The following is a 13754-nucleotide window of genomic DNA, read 5'->3' as shown; positions in this document are numbered from 1 at the left end:
TCATTTCTTCGTCCTGTCTCAGCTCCATGAATGCTAGGATCACAAGCACGTGTTGCTGTACCCAGCTTCAAATCTGCATCACATCAGTTTTTAAGTGAGGAGTGCATATAAACAGTTGACACAGGCTAAACTGTTGGGTTATTTAACATTTTTTAAGTGTGTATTGGTGTTTTGCTTGCATGTATGTCTATGTGAGAGTTTCAGATCTGGGAAGTTTGGGACCATCCTGGCCTACAAAGGAAGTTTGATGTAAGCCTGGGAATTCATAAGACCTGGGGTGGGGGTGGGGGGAGAGTGTATAGAATACTGTCTATCATCTTGGCTAAATCAGCAGCTACATTTTTCTAGATTTTCAATCTTTTTCTTAAGTTTTCATTTTATTTATGTGTTGTATATGTACTATTACTATTATATATGTTACTGCTAGGAGTCCCTAGATTACTGGTAACCTAACTTCTGAGTCATCTACCCCCCCCCCCCCACACACACACAGAATCTGACCCCTCTTCCCAGTTTAGTTCTGGCTGTCCTGAAACTCACTATGTAGATCAGGCTGGACTCCATCTCATAGGATCTGTCTATCTCTTGGGATTTAAGGTGCATGCCGCTATGCTTGGCAGAATCTTAACAATTTTGACCTCAAACTGTAAGGGTCCATGATTCACTGACTAAAGATACCCCGGACTCAAATAGTAAGCAGAGTGTTCTGCAGAAGCCAGCATGCTTGGGTCTACCATGTACCAAGATGGACGCACCGCAGTGAGCTCACAGGGCCGATTTAAAGCACACTAGGGGAATGGGGGGGGGGGGTATAGGTGGGAGTGTCAGTGACCTCTATCTTAATCTGTTGGCTCTATTGCTAGGGACATTCCAGAACCATTGCTGGGAGGGGGGGGGGGCGGAAAACTGTTGCTGACCCATTGCCCATGCCTCAGGCCAGGGATTTTTTTTTCAGTAGCTGACTTGCCTAGCCTACTGAACTGCCAATTTGAAGCCTGTCATGGAGTCAGCCTGTCTCAAGACTAGGTAGGTTAGGGTGGTTGGTACCTTTCACTGAGCAAAAGGTCTGTGGATCCCTTGGTGGCACCTGGGTGTGTTGTAATTACCCTGACTTCCACCACAGTCTGAATCCTGCCTCGTTTGCCACAGCCTAGAAATGGGAATCTCTGCTTTGTAGGACATGCTTGGCTGATGTTGTAAGTTGTCAGACAAATCATGTAATGGCTGGAATAAACTTTTATTATCTTTTAAAAAAATGACAATACAAAAGTACCTTTACACAATTATAAAAGCATAATCGATGATAAGTGGCTCACTCTCTTTAAAGCAAGTAGAGGAGTCTTACAGTCAAGTGGCACGGAACACCACCTGGATGCTAATTCCCCAGTGCTGCCTGCCCCGGCCTCTAGTTTACAGAGAAAAGGCCCTTATTACAGGCCTTGGTGTTTCTCTTTTTAATAACCTTTAAAAACTTGACATTTTTTACTTCTCTTGAAAAATAATGAAATAACCCTCCCAAACCACCGAAATATTCATTAAAATATGACGTTTTCAACACAATACAAGCAGATCAATAACAAAGATACAAAGATTGTGATTATGTCTAGTAGTATCAGCAGCTGGAAATTCTGAGGTCAACGTAGTATGCATGGCTCGTTTGAGGAGCGGGAAGACTGCCATCACAGCCTCTGGGAATGTGTTGGCACACAACACAAGACTAACTTTGGGCTTTGAAGAGGTCTTGAAGCAAGGGTAACAGTGTTCATCGCACATGGCCAAGTTTCATGCCCCACACTGCAATGTAGTAGGTAGTCTCAAGATGAGCATGTAGCGTTCCAGAGAATGTGATGGATGGTCTGACTGACATGGCTGCCAGACCAGAACAGCTAGCTACTCAGGCAGGCCAACGCTTTGCTGACCCACTTGAGAGATGTGATGCCCAGCGCAGGCTGAGTGGGCAAAGCCTGAGGCATGTTTGCCTCCAAACTAAAGGCCAACCACATAAATGGAAGGTGGACCTTGCAGTTCGTTCCACTGGGGAACAGTTTCTGGAAGTTGGGTGATATATATTAAGTTGCACACTCTGAGGGTGCTATCCTAAACGACACTAAGCATAGAATGTCAATATGTCCCCGGGCACAGTTTGTATAGTCACAGCCAGAGTGGCCATGGTTTTCAGAGACATTACCTAAGTAGTCTTTGCCCAGTGGTTTATACACTACAATGGCAGATGCTTTGGGGCACTGATTGTCTTGCAGGGAGATCCCTGGGAGCCAGGATTACAGAGCTAATACTGCAGAAGCGCATTTCTACACCCAGCTACTAATGGGGCTGACTCTGGGCCAGGCAGAGGGAGTCCACACATTCACAACACAATTGTGGAAACTTGGATGCTATTTAGAGATATGTTTCAAACATGCATCTTATTTCAGAAGAAAAATAAGATAAACACCATTAAAAGCATTCAAAAATCAAACAAAAGTCGTGATGTAGCCTAGTGTAAAGAATCCATCTGTCCACTCTTAAAATGTCTGTTATAAAAATACTAACCATCCTGGCTTTACTGCTCATGTCTCCAAACTGTACAGAAATGTCAGACCATGCATTCACAAATAACACATTTCTTAAAATTATACAGTGTAAAAGAGTAAAACACATTTTATTATATATTTTTTTTTCTTTGAGGAAAACAGATGTGTGATAGAGGCTGTTATGAAGTCTTGAAGGGATCAAAACTGGGCAAGGTGTTTTCAAGCCTGAAACAGAAAGAAAAATGTGTTGGGAGGGTAACTTTGGAAATCCCATACAGTACTGTTACTGTGCCCCTGTGGGACTGGTAGACTCAGCAGACTTGTGGGCAGTAGGTGAGGACCAGGCTGGGTGCAGTCCAGCACTGGAGACCGAGGCAGGAGGATCAGCTGGGGTTCCAGGCCAGACAGGGCTAGAGAGAGATGCTGTCTGAAGGAAATGAAGCAAGAGGTCCAGCTAGACGGTTCAGTGGGTAGACATTGTTAGTGACCCAAGTTCAATCCTGGGGATTCATCGTAGAGAACAGATTCATGCAAGATGGCCTCTCACCTTCGTATCTCCCTCCTTTCCCTGGAGTTTTAACAAATGCCTGTGTGTTTTGCTTTGTGGCAAAGCTGTGGTTGGTCCTGGATTATTTTTTTATCTGGTTCTCCCGCTGAGTACTGCCAGCCTAGGTTCTGGAGTTTGCCAGCCACGCTCTGTGGTGCTCCCTGGGATACTCTGTAAGGCCCCTTTTTTCTGTCATTCATTTTATATTCTCTAACTCCCGTATTTTCTTGCCGTCTTACTGACAGGATAGACTCATAATACAGAAGAGATATGCCTATCAGTTCTGTACAGAGAAATGCTTATGTTGTATCAATGCCTACACGTTTTAAGGGTCAAATATAATCACCATGTACATGTAGAGCTTGGAAAGGCACCAGGGAGAAAGCAAGCTGTGCACAGCTTTCCAGAGCATCGGTGTACTGTGCTATTACTCGGCTTTTCTGTCTCTCCCAATTGTTGCAAATGTGGAATCCTGGCACATCACCAGCTACTTCCTGTAGAAAGCTGTAGGAATGCTTTAGTGTTGCACACACAGTGACCACTTCCTTTTTCCCATCTTCTGGCAGCAGCATTCTGAGTCGCAGCATTTATCTAACAGAGATAACAACTAAAACCCCTCTAGGGAATTCTCACTTCTTGCTTCCTCTGCTTCCTGGTGTTTGCCTATTTAGTGCCAGCAGGGACCCACATACGCTGTGATGTTCAAGTAAAGGGATTCCATCTCTAGGTAGGGGATGCCTTTAACCTCATAGGCATGGAGATCTCTCAAGTTCCTGGCCAGTCAGAGAACTACATTTTTAGACACAAAGAACCACTCTCCCTAGAAGTGGGACTCTGGGGCAGAAGGTGCCATCACCTTTTAGGTGACAGCAACAGTAGTTCCTTTGTGAGCCTTTTACTGGCCCTACTTACTGCTCCACAGTCAAATCTGTCCCTGCACCGAGGCCTGGGTAGCTCCGTCCCTTACACAGGTGCCAACATAGCTTTCGCCAACCTCTCAATTTCCAGTCTTCAGCCACTTTGCCGAGTAGCAAAGTGAAAATGATTCTTTCTGTGGCTCATTGTGTCTTTTCATATTTTTCCTATCCTTAGATAGGTCTCAATCTTTCTAATGCTATGACCCTTTCATGTTGTGGTGACCCCCAACCAGAAAATTATTTTGTTGCTATGTCATAACTATAATTTTGCTACTGTTATAAATATTTACTGTGACCTGGCTAAGAGGGTTGTTGGACCTCCAAAAGGATTGAGCCCAACAGGTTGAGAACAACGCCTTGGAATTGACTCTGTCTCAGGCGTTTTTTCCCTCTCTTTTCTCACTCCTTACCCCCACACTCCAGCATTTATAAACTCTTGTCTTTGAAAACTCAACCTTTTCTAGGCCCCTCAGTTCTGAAGGGCTTTGTAATAAGTCCAAGTAGAACTTTTAGATGAGTTATCTTGAATGTTATTTTCTTCCCTAAAATGATCCTTAATCCCAGATGGAGGTTACAGCAAAATGTTCCTTCATTGAGACACTTGGGCCCCTCTTAACAATGCTGTAGTCTGCCAGACAGGGGACTGCATCTGGAGGTCTAGCCTGGGCTCTACATAACCAGTTCAGATGCACCCTCTTTAGGAGGCTGATCCCTGAGGGTAGGGTAAGCAAGCCCCTCGTTCTCCACACACGCTTCCTTTTCCTGCATCTCTTAACAGGATCTTTTGAGGCTGGGATAAAGGAGACGTGCAGAGACTAGTTCACTGAGCTTTCTAGAACCTACCATGGAGATGTGATTCTCACATGGGAAAAGAATGTATCCACACTGCCATCTATGTCCCAGACTGAACACAAGGTCAAAATGGAGCTATTTCAGTCTCTGTAAACAAGAGCTTTAGCTAGGAATGGAGTTCAAACCTTGGAATGTGTTAACAAGGACATTTAAACAGAATCCAAAGACATCCGGGAACACAAAGCACCACAGAGAGGGACAGCAGGCTGGGGTGACTAGGGGCAGATTCTTTTCAGAGTCTTTTGGGAAAGGGGGCCCAAGAGCAGCATGTAAATGATCTCCAAAACCCAGAGTAAACAGATGGCAACATGGCTCTGCAAAAGCCAGCCAGACACCTGCTCACAAGCAGCTCCTGAAGGTTGTTCTGCTTCAAGAACAGGTTAATGAATGTGGTGGTTGGGGGTCACCACAGCATGAGCAAGTCTATTAAATAAGGCTGAGAACCACTGTCTTATAAAGTACATACAATCCTAAAACATCTGACTTCACCTGGTTTTGATGTGTGAGCTCACTAGGGCACTTTGCTGACTGACGGCTGGAGGATGTAGCAAGAGAACTGTCTGGGCTTCTACATGGCTAAGCCACACTGCTGGCCAGGACCAGGTAAGTTTCTCCCCCGCATCCTTCTGCTTTCACCATCCCCATATGCTTGGCCTAACTACTGATTACCCTCAGCTTAACTTTAACCTAACATTCATTTTTGCCAGGTCAGGTAAGAAATACTCCCCTGCTGCCCTGAGTCCAAGTAAACCCAGGGCATTTGACAAATTAGTTTTCATGCCTATCAGCTTAATTTAATCAAGTACAAATATTTATGATAGGTGAATATTTGAAACATTTCAAGTGTTTGTAGTCTTCTGTAGAAACCAATCTTCCTGTACTCTCCTTGGCTGGGTTTATTCATGGCTTTATCCCTAAGGGCAGATGGACCACCTCCTTACTCAGCCCAGGTGTAACTTTCTGACAAGGTTGGCTCACGAGAGCATTGCCTTAGATTGGTAAGAACAGCCTCACGATCTTGCCTGTCTATAACCCATGGTGGTCTGGGAACTGCAGAGCCATGAGCTGAACTGAGTCAGTGTTACCACACACCCCCCCAGTACCCCCGCTTCACTGCCATCACCTGGCCTTTTTTCTGAGCACTCCAGGGGCATGTGACCCTCTAGTCCTCAGCCCATGCTTGCCTCCTTCTCCTCCTTTATTATTAGGTCCTTCTGGTATCAGATATGTCCCCACCTACTTCTGACACTGGGCTGGTGGTTGGTGAACAGCTAATATTTTGGATGTGTTACTGCATTTATGTCTAGCACTGAGGAACTCTGGGAGAGCACTTGGCATAGCATGCACAAAGACCTGGTTTCTAACCATGCCCACATAAACTGCAGGAGTAGCTATAAACTGACCTTTAAATTACACCAGAGAAAGGAAGCCCTTCAAAACAAAAACAACCCATGACCATGACACTTATCATGGGCACTACTGCTGAGAGCCACGATGAAAAGAAACAGATTCGAAGGGCATACAACTAATGGGAAATCATCAATGCCCTACGTGATGTATCACATATGGTGCCTGTGACAGCCTGTGCTACTATGGCAAACAAGACATCAGTGAGAAAAATACAATGTCAGAGGTGTGCACTTCTAAACAAGTGCTAAGAGATGGTACTCTCAGCATAAAGTCACTCAAGCCCCCAAAATATGGTAATGACCTCCTTGGACACCACCTGACTCTGCCCTTAGCAGCAATCTCTTGTCCTCCTTTTTGACTCATCTTTTTTTATAGGCACCACAGAAGGAATGAAATTCACCTCCTTATTTAGGCTACAGCATGAAGTGTCCCTGGCATTCTGCTATCCACAGCCAATTTCTGCAAAGTCATGAGAAGCTGCCATATGAGGTAGCAGAGGGCAGGTGTCTGTCTGTTCATTATATTCATGTAAAGCCTCCTGCTGAGGGCCAGGCTGGGACACACCTGTAAGTTCAGCACTTGGAAGGCTGAGGGATGGAGGAAGATCCCAAGTTCCATGCTGCCCTGGGCTGTACAGTGAGAATCTGCCTTCCCAACCACACTAAACTGAAACTAACTGAGGCAGTGACAGCTACCGGCGGAAAGACGGGCTGTCAACTTACCAGCCGGAAAAGCACTGCCAGAGAGGAGCCCCGAGAGAGTCCCACAGTCACACTCATCCTGATTTCAGAAGACCCTCATAAAAACATCCCTTGGTAGAGAAATGGCTTCACTATACTTCATGTAATTGTTCAGATAAGAAAGGAACATATACATTATGTCTCAGATTTCCAACAAACTTCTAATTTCAAACCGAAGGCTTGGGAAGTGAAAGTGAGGAAAATACTTCATTTACGTATGAGATTCCCCATAGGTCATGATGCCAGCCTTACTTGAGAAGGTCATGGTGTGACTTATTGTCAGTCGTGGGGGTGGGGGAACACAGAACTTTTCCAGTGCTAGAGAGGCTGAGGCAGGAAAATCAAGATTAAGGCTAGTCTGGGCTACATAGTAAGATACTGTTTCAAAACAAAAGCACCCACCAATAAACCCAAGAAACAGAACTACCTATTATTAACATTCTGGCGGACCTTAAGTGGTTTGTGGCTGTGGAAGGGCCTGCCAGATAACTGGAAAGGGTTGTATGCAGGCACCATGGGCCCTTGCAGAGGCTGTGTTTCCGGGAGATACTGGTGCCCATCCTGCCCACACTGGTTGCCACCTGACTTTGGCACTCACCAGCAAGCTCCAGTTTTGCAGAACAGCTGGATGACAGTCGCCACCAGTGAAGACCGCATTAATACCCACAAGACAGATTGCAGCCGCCATCACACACCCGAGACCTGGGTGGACAGAGAGATCTGTTAACTGCATATGGTAACCTTTTCCATGGGTCTCATGCTGCCCTGGATCAAGCTGACCAGTCTGCACTGCTGGGGCAAGGAGCTGAGCGTAGCTGTCACTGCACAAGGACCTTGCAAGCAGCACAGAATGCTTGCAGACAGGAAAGTGATCTTGGGACTTAGAAAAATATGAGAAGGCCACTGGGACAGAGGTGTGGGCACAGAAAAGTTGCTGGGGTAAGAGCCGTCGTACCTGAGGTTATCTGTCTAGCCTGTGGGGATGCTGCCCCTGGAGTTACAGTGTGGGAATTCTACGGCCCCTGCTAGACCCCAAAGCCTGCCAACCAGATCATGAGATTTTAAGTCCACACAGACTTAAGACAGTCACCAGTTCCAGGGGCTGCCTCAGACCTAACAGCTTCAGACAGCGCGAGAGCCCTGTCATTAAGGTCTGCTATGAGCAGGAAGCACATCTGACTGTCTTGGAGTGCCCAAGGTGCTAAGAGTCGTGAAACAAATGTTACTGGCTGTCTCATCTTTAATATACTTGGCAACTTGGCTGGCCCAGCTGGGTTCTCCAAAATTCCGCATGCCAAGAACGGAGTCCAGCTCCATGAGTATGACCAGCGAAGATCCTACTGGAGTGCTGTTTCCACATGCTCACTGATACCTTCTAGACTCAGGCTGTTTCTAGCTCAGAGGGCTTCCTGTCTGGTGCTCTGGAATTCCATGTGATGGGAGTGCACGTGGAATCTGTTCTTTCTAGAATTAGGGGTGAGTCTGTAGGACAGGCTGCCTATCTTATTAGAATAAATGGGAAAGATTTCACTACAGAAACATTCAAGGAGTAGGTAAGATTCTGGTTTCCTAGTAGAAGCTAGGTTATTTGAGGAGAGAAAAATACCTGATTTCTCCCTCACCTTTGTCACACCCTCCACAGTGACCAAGGGTGCCCCCCAAAGACTTGCTAAAGTAGCAGGCCCATGGGGCCTCCTGAGGTTGCCAAGCTGCCCTGAGTTTTGTGAATGCCCACTGTTGCTGAAGTCACACTGGTGGCTGGCTCCCTCATGACTTCTGGATTATGCTAAGCAGGAGGACTAACCCTGGCCCTATGTTCATCAGAACATGGGGCTTGGCCAGCAAGCTGTGCACACCAGGGCTCACGGGTGGCGGGGGGCAAAAGAAAGTCATCACAGACAGTAAAGTGATGATCACCAGCCAAGCAGTGTCCCAGAAGGTGCATTTTCCATATCTTGCTGAAAACCCCCTGCACACCCTCCAAAACTCAGAAGAGGCACAGGAACCGGAGGGTGGGGCAGAGGCTGGTTGGGTATCCCGCTCTCAGCATATAGTCTAACACATGGCCACCATCTTCAAACTTAGAGGGACAGCAATACATGGAACAGGTCAAGGGACAGGCTGCAGCTTTTGTGTACGTGTCTATCAGGGAGCCTGGTAGTCATGGTGGGAGCAAAAGTGCTGGGCTTCAGATTACAGGGTTTAGGAATCTGGGACTGCAGTATCTGGCAGGACAGAGGTTTGCAGCCTTGTAACATACATGTAACCACAACAGACCTAGGCTAGCAGCAGTAAGAGCCAGACCCCTGTGTACCTGTTGAGATGACAAGGAGGAGTCTCTCAGAAGACTTTCCCTGAGGCCACAGGTCACTGTCCAGGCCCATCTACTTTTTTTTTTTTTTTTTTTTTTTTGGTTTTGGTTCTGGTTTTTCAAGACAGGGTTTCTCTGTATATTCCTGGCTGCCCTGGAACTTGCTCTGTAAACCAGGCTGGCCTCAAACTCAAGAGACCAAGACTTCCACCCTCACCCCTGGGTGCTGGGATTAAAGGTATGCACCACCACTGCCCGGCTCCATCTACTTTGATTTAGCCACGGGAGAGGCGATAGGATTGGAGTAGTTGCATTTCTGGTACAGAGGGGTCTGCTGGGCAGGATTTGGACGGCTTGGCAGACCTGCTTCCTACATGGAGCCTCACAAGCTGTTGCACCCCAGCAATTGACCTCCTATTCCTACCAGACCTCACGGTCCCCACCACACTGGGGTCTATTTGACCTATTGTGCCCATTTTACTACTCCATCCCCCTCCTTAGCACGCTGCAGGTGTTCACTGAATATTTACTGCGGTAAGTAGAAGTACAAAGGGAAGGTCAGTCACAAGGACAGCTCTATAGTCCTGGCTTCTGGGTACACTGCAATGTGGAGCACAGCACTGGGTGTCTCCTGAGGGGGAGAGCAGGGAGATTGCTACACATCAGCCTGCATGAAGACCCAGCTGCAAAGACAAGGACGGACTAGGCTGTTCCCCCCAAACAAGATGTAGTTTGCATAAACTGCTACAAGTTCCAGCTATTTTATCTCCCACTGTTCTCTCCGCTTTGCTAAGGCTGTAACAACACGTGCTTACAATTCTACGCCATGGTCCTGGTCAAAGGCCAGAAACTTCACAAGTTCCTAAGAATATTATCTCATCCCACACCAATTCCCAAGCTCTCAAATAATTGTTTAACTATATTTGGATATCCAACGAGGAAAGCCATCACTTCTACTTGCAAGGCACGACAGAAAACTTATTCATGCTCTCTTGTTCTTGATGTAGCTGGGAAACTGGTAATTTTCAAAACGTTAGTTTATCTCCCAAACATTATCATAGTTCTCTGTCACATGGCTGGACCATCACCAACACTAGTGATGGGGTGATTGAACATGTAGACAGACTAAACTCAACTACCTACTACACGCCAAGTGGACATCAGCACCCTTGGCCCCTCTTCCAAAGGTCTTCCGCACGCCACCGATGAGAGCAAACCCACAGACCCTTCTCCACAGGCTGAGCCCAGGGCACCCTGAGCAGTTGTTCTGTGCAATACTGTGTCCACGAGGCTCCCACGAGAATGCAGGTACAGCCCACACTTACACAAAGAGTAAAAAGATGTCTAGTTTAGTCATTTATTACACGCGAGCACCAAAGAGTTAAAAGCGGACAAACTAGAGATCTCACAGGCTGCCAGGCATGCATGGCACACTGTACGCCTATAAGTCCAACACTTGAGAGCCAGAGGCAAGATGATCTCAGGTCTCAGACCAGCCTGCTACATGAGACGTCTCAGAGAGCCTAACACACAGACATCCGAAGGCCTCTTCTGCAGCAGGCCAAGAGCTATCCAGAATTTGAAGGACAGCATTCAACCCTCTGTAACATCAGGGGTGATGGTATGCTGTTTGGTACTGACATCCCTATTGCCTCCTGTGGTAGGGAGTTGGCCACCTGGCCAGCACTAGCCTTTCTGATGTGCTTTCGTCTGTGTTTCTATTAGCTCATCAACACCAGTGTTTCCAACTCTGTTACACATTCTGCAAGATTACACAGCTTGGGTTATTAGCTGACTTGGGAAGGACTTTATCCAAGACTCTGGAAGGAGCTGGAATGATGGCTATACGTGTCTAGCTCCACACGACAGTACTGGGCACCGCTCCCCAAGTTTCTTCCAGACTATCCCCACCGGACACATACCCCAAGAGTTCACACACCAGCCAAGCTCTGGCCCGTGGCCAGAGCTGAGAAGTCAGCTCAGAAGAGACGACTTGTTTTCAATAGATTACACACTGTTTGGTTCGGGTCTTTCTAGGGCTTTTAGAATCTGTGTGTCGATGGCACCCTGTTTTGGAAGCTGCTGCCACCACCACTGGCCCTCTGACTGCTACTTTTTTTTTTTTTTGGGTTCTTTTTTTCGGAGCTGGGGACCAAACCCAGGGCCTTGCGCTTCCTAGCCTCTACCACTGAGCTAAATCCCCAACCCCGACTGACAGCTACTTTAATGGGTCTGTGAGAAATAAGGATTTGGGGGAAAACATGGCCATGCTAGTACAAAGCATGTGGTCTTTTAAACTGGAACCCATACACACAAAGACTTATTTCTTCCTTTAAGCTTATATAAACAGCAAAATAAACCAAAGAGAAGCCCTACCTTAGACTTTGTGTCATCATCACTGGCTGACTTGTCCACCAGCTGAACGCAGTGTTCTCAGAGCGCCTACCACTGTGGACAGAAGCCACGTGGCTCTCCTGCCACGCCGAGTACACTATATGGATTCCAGCTGGATGTTCCTAACAGGACCCAAGCCTGCTCCTCCGCCTGCTCGTCTCCCTTCCTCATTCATAAAACACTAAGCAAGAAGCTCCTGGGACTGGATCACTTAGAAAACGTCATTTTAGTCAGAATTCCCATCAAGTTACATACAGTTCAGAATTAGGGTGCCTCCTGCTTAGTCAGAAATTCAGTCAAGGTGCTAAACTACAGAAGGCAGTGTGGGTTTTCTCTTTGAATTGACAAGAGACAATTCACCTGACTGTTGTCTGAACTGCAGGTAGGCCTAACCCGGCACAAAGATGCTACTGTAGGACACCGCTTTTAACCACACTTAGGGGCAGGTCTTATGACCAAGATGGCCAACAAGAAACAAACTCAATGGCATTTGTGTTGACATTTTTGTGTCATATTGCTTTGTTTGGGTGTTTGTTTTAATGGATGGTCCTTTGTATATTATAGTTTCCATTTTTTTTTTTTTAATGACAGGATTTGTGTCTGTGTTTCTTGTGTCTTTTTTAAATTCTAGTTTGGTTTCTATTCATTTTCGATTAGGAGGGTGGGGAGGTAGGAAGGGGAACCTATGAACAGAATTATATTTGGAAAAAATTCAAGTTCAATAAACGGAAAAGGGAACATATATATATATACATACATATACATATACATATACATATATACATATACATATACATATATATTATGAATAAAGTGAGGGCTGGAGAGATGGCTCCGTGGGTAAGAGCACTTGTTGCTCTTGTCCAGGACCTGAGTTTGGTCCCAGAACACACATGGTGGCTCACAACCACCTATAGCTCCAGTTCCAAGGAATCCAACACCCGCTTTTGGGCTTTTACTATATGCATGTAGTGTGCATGCATGTGTGTAGGCAAAACCAGGACCTCATACATGTAAGGAACAAATTTAAAAAAATGAAAAATCATTTTTGTGGGTTTTCCTGTCTTAAAGCAGGCCTTGGCATCAGCACCTCTGCCTTCTGTACAAAAACTTCTGTATTTGAGTGCATGATGGGTCCTGATGTAGACGTTGGAGGATGTTAGGAGCAGGAGAAGCACAACCGAGTTCTCAAACCCCCGGATGCCTGGTCCACAGGCCCCAGCACTGCTGCTGACACATGGAACTGAGTCCCCCAGTGAGACTCAAGCCAGGCTGGGCCTGCTCCTCACGTTCCCACACGAATGCAGGAGATATGCCCACGTTCTTCCTGCATGGAGGAAACTGCGGATTACAGACATCCACCAAGAATGGGCTAGGTGTGCAGACCGACCTTCCCCTAGGGTACTTACACAGCCTCAGCAGAACTGCCGGGACTTCCAGCCCTGGGAAGTAGCCTCGGAGGGAGGGAGCCAGCGCATCTGAAAAGACAGGAAAAGCTGTGAGCCAGAGGTCCCCACCTCATTCTGGGTCTTCAGACCCCCTCGTTGCTCCAAGATGGGTCAAGTCACAATGGCCCAGTGGCATTTTCTGCCCAGGGTAAAGAAGTCCCACAGTAGCACCCTCAATCTGTATGTGCCCTATGAACTCCAGCCAAACTCACTGGGCAGCCCATTCCGGCCAATATTGACGCTCTGCCAACTCCCCTTCCTTTTCAGAGGTCACAGCCATTAGAGGCCATTATAGATTCTCCTCTCTGTACTCCCCAAGCTGGGGAGACTAAGTTAAAATATAAACAAAGGGAGGGGCAATTCATGACCCCTCTTGAGGCTGGCCTGGCTGGAATTGAACTTGGGTCAGCTTCCTGGTATATTGTACCACGCTAAGCAAAAGCTGAACAACAGAGGGCAAGCACATTTCATTCTCAAACACCCATCCACTGACAATGCCAGTTTTCTCTATAACCTGTTGGGCAGAAGAAGGCATGCTTACCAATGGCCGACCCACCATTCTTTTTTACTTTTTGAGACAGGGTCTCCCGTAGCCCAGGCTAGC

General features: G+C 46.8%; 2 protein-coding genes and 1 long non-coding RNA gene across 6 annotated transcripts in view; 1 reads left to right on the top strand and 2 right to left on the bottom strand.

Annotated features, from left to right (window-relative positions):
- Nucleotides 1–13754, bottom strand: part of Erich1 (glutamate-rich 1) — a gene marked incomplete at its 5' end in the record, with an annotated part of 52793804 nt that overhangs the window by 17148895 nt on the left and 35631155 nt on the right.
- Nucleotides 1219–13754, bottom strand: part of Rbpms (RNA binding protein, mRNA processing factor) — a 154894-nt gene continuing 142358 nt past the window's right edge. For 2 of the 5 annotated variants that reach the window (XR_015639525.1, NM_001440292.1), the window contains 3 exon segments: nucleotides 13112–13180; nucleotides 7596–7699; nucleotides 1219–2756 (listed from right to left, as the gene is read on the bottom strand). Coding sequence is in view for 3 of the 5 variants with exons in the window: in NM_001440292.1 (NP_001427221.1) it covers nucleotides 2751–2756; nucleotides 7596–7699; nucleotides 13112–13180 (179 nt within the window). In the remaining 2 variants the exon portion in view is untranslated. 5 annotated transcript variants of the gene reach the window in all.
- On the top strand, nucleotides 5012–9560 carry LOC120097493 (uncharacterized). The gene is made up of 2 exons (XR_015640402.1): nucleotides 5012–5450; nucleotides 6633–9560. It is a non-coding gene; the product is annotated as an uncharacterized LOC120097493 (long non-coding RNA).

Source organism: Rattus norvegicus, chromosome 16 (assembly GCF_021556685.1).
Source record: "Rattus norvegicus strain SHRSP/BbbUtx chromosome 16, alternate assembly SHRSP_T2T, whole genome shotgun sequence".
Taxonomy (NCBI): domain Eukaryota; kingdom Metazoa; phylum Chordata; class Mammalia; order Rodentia; family Muridae; genus Rattus; species Rattus norvegicus.
Note: the sequence above shows the minus strand (reverse complement) of the source record. Positions and strands in the feature narration are given on the sequence as shown.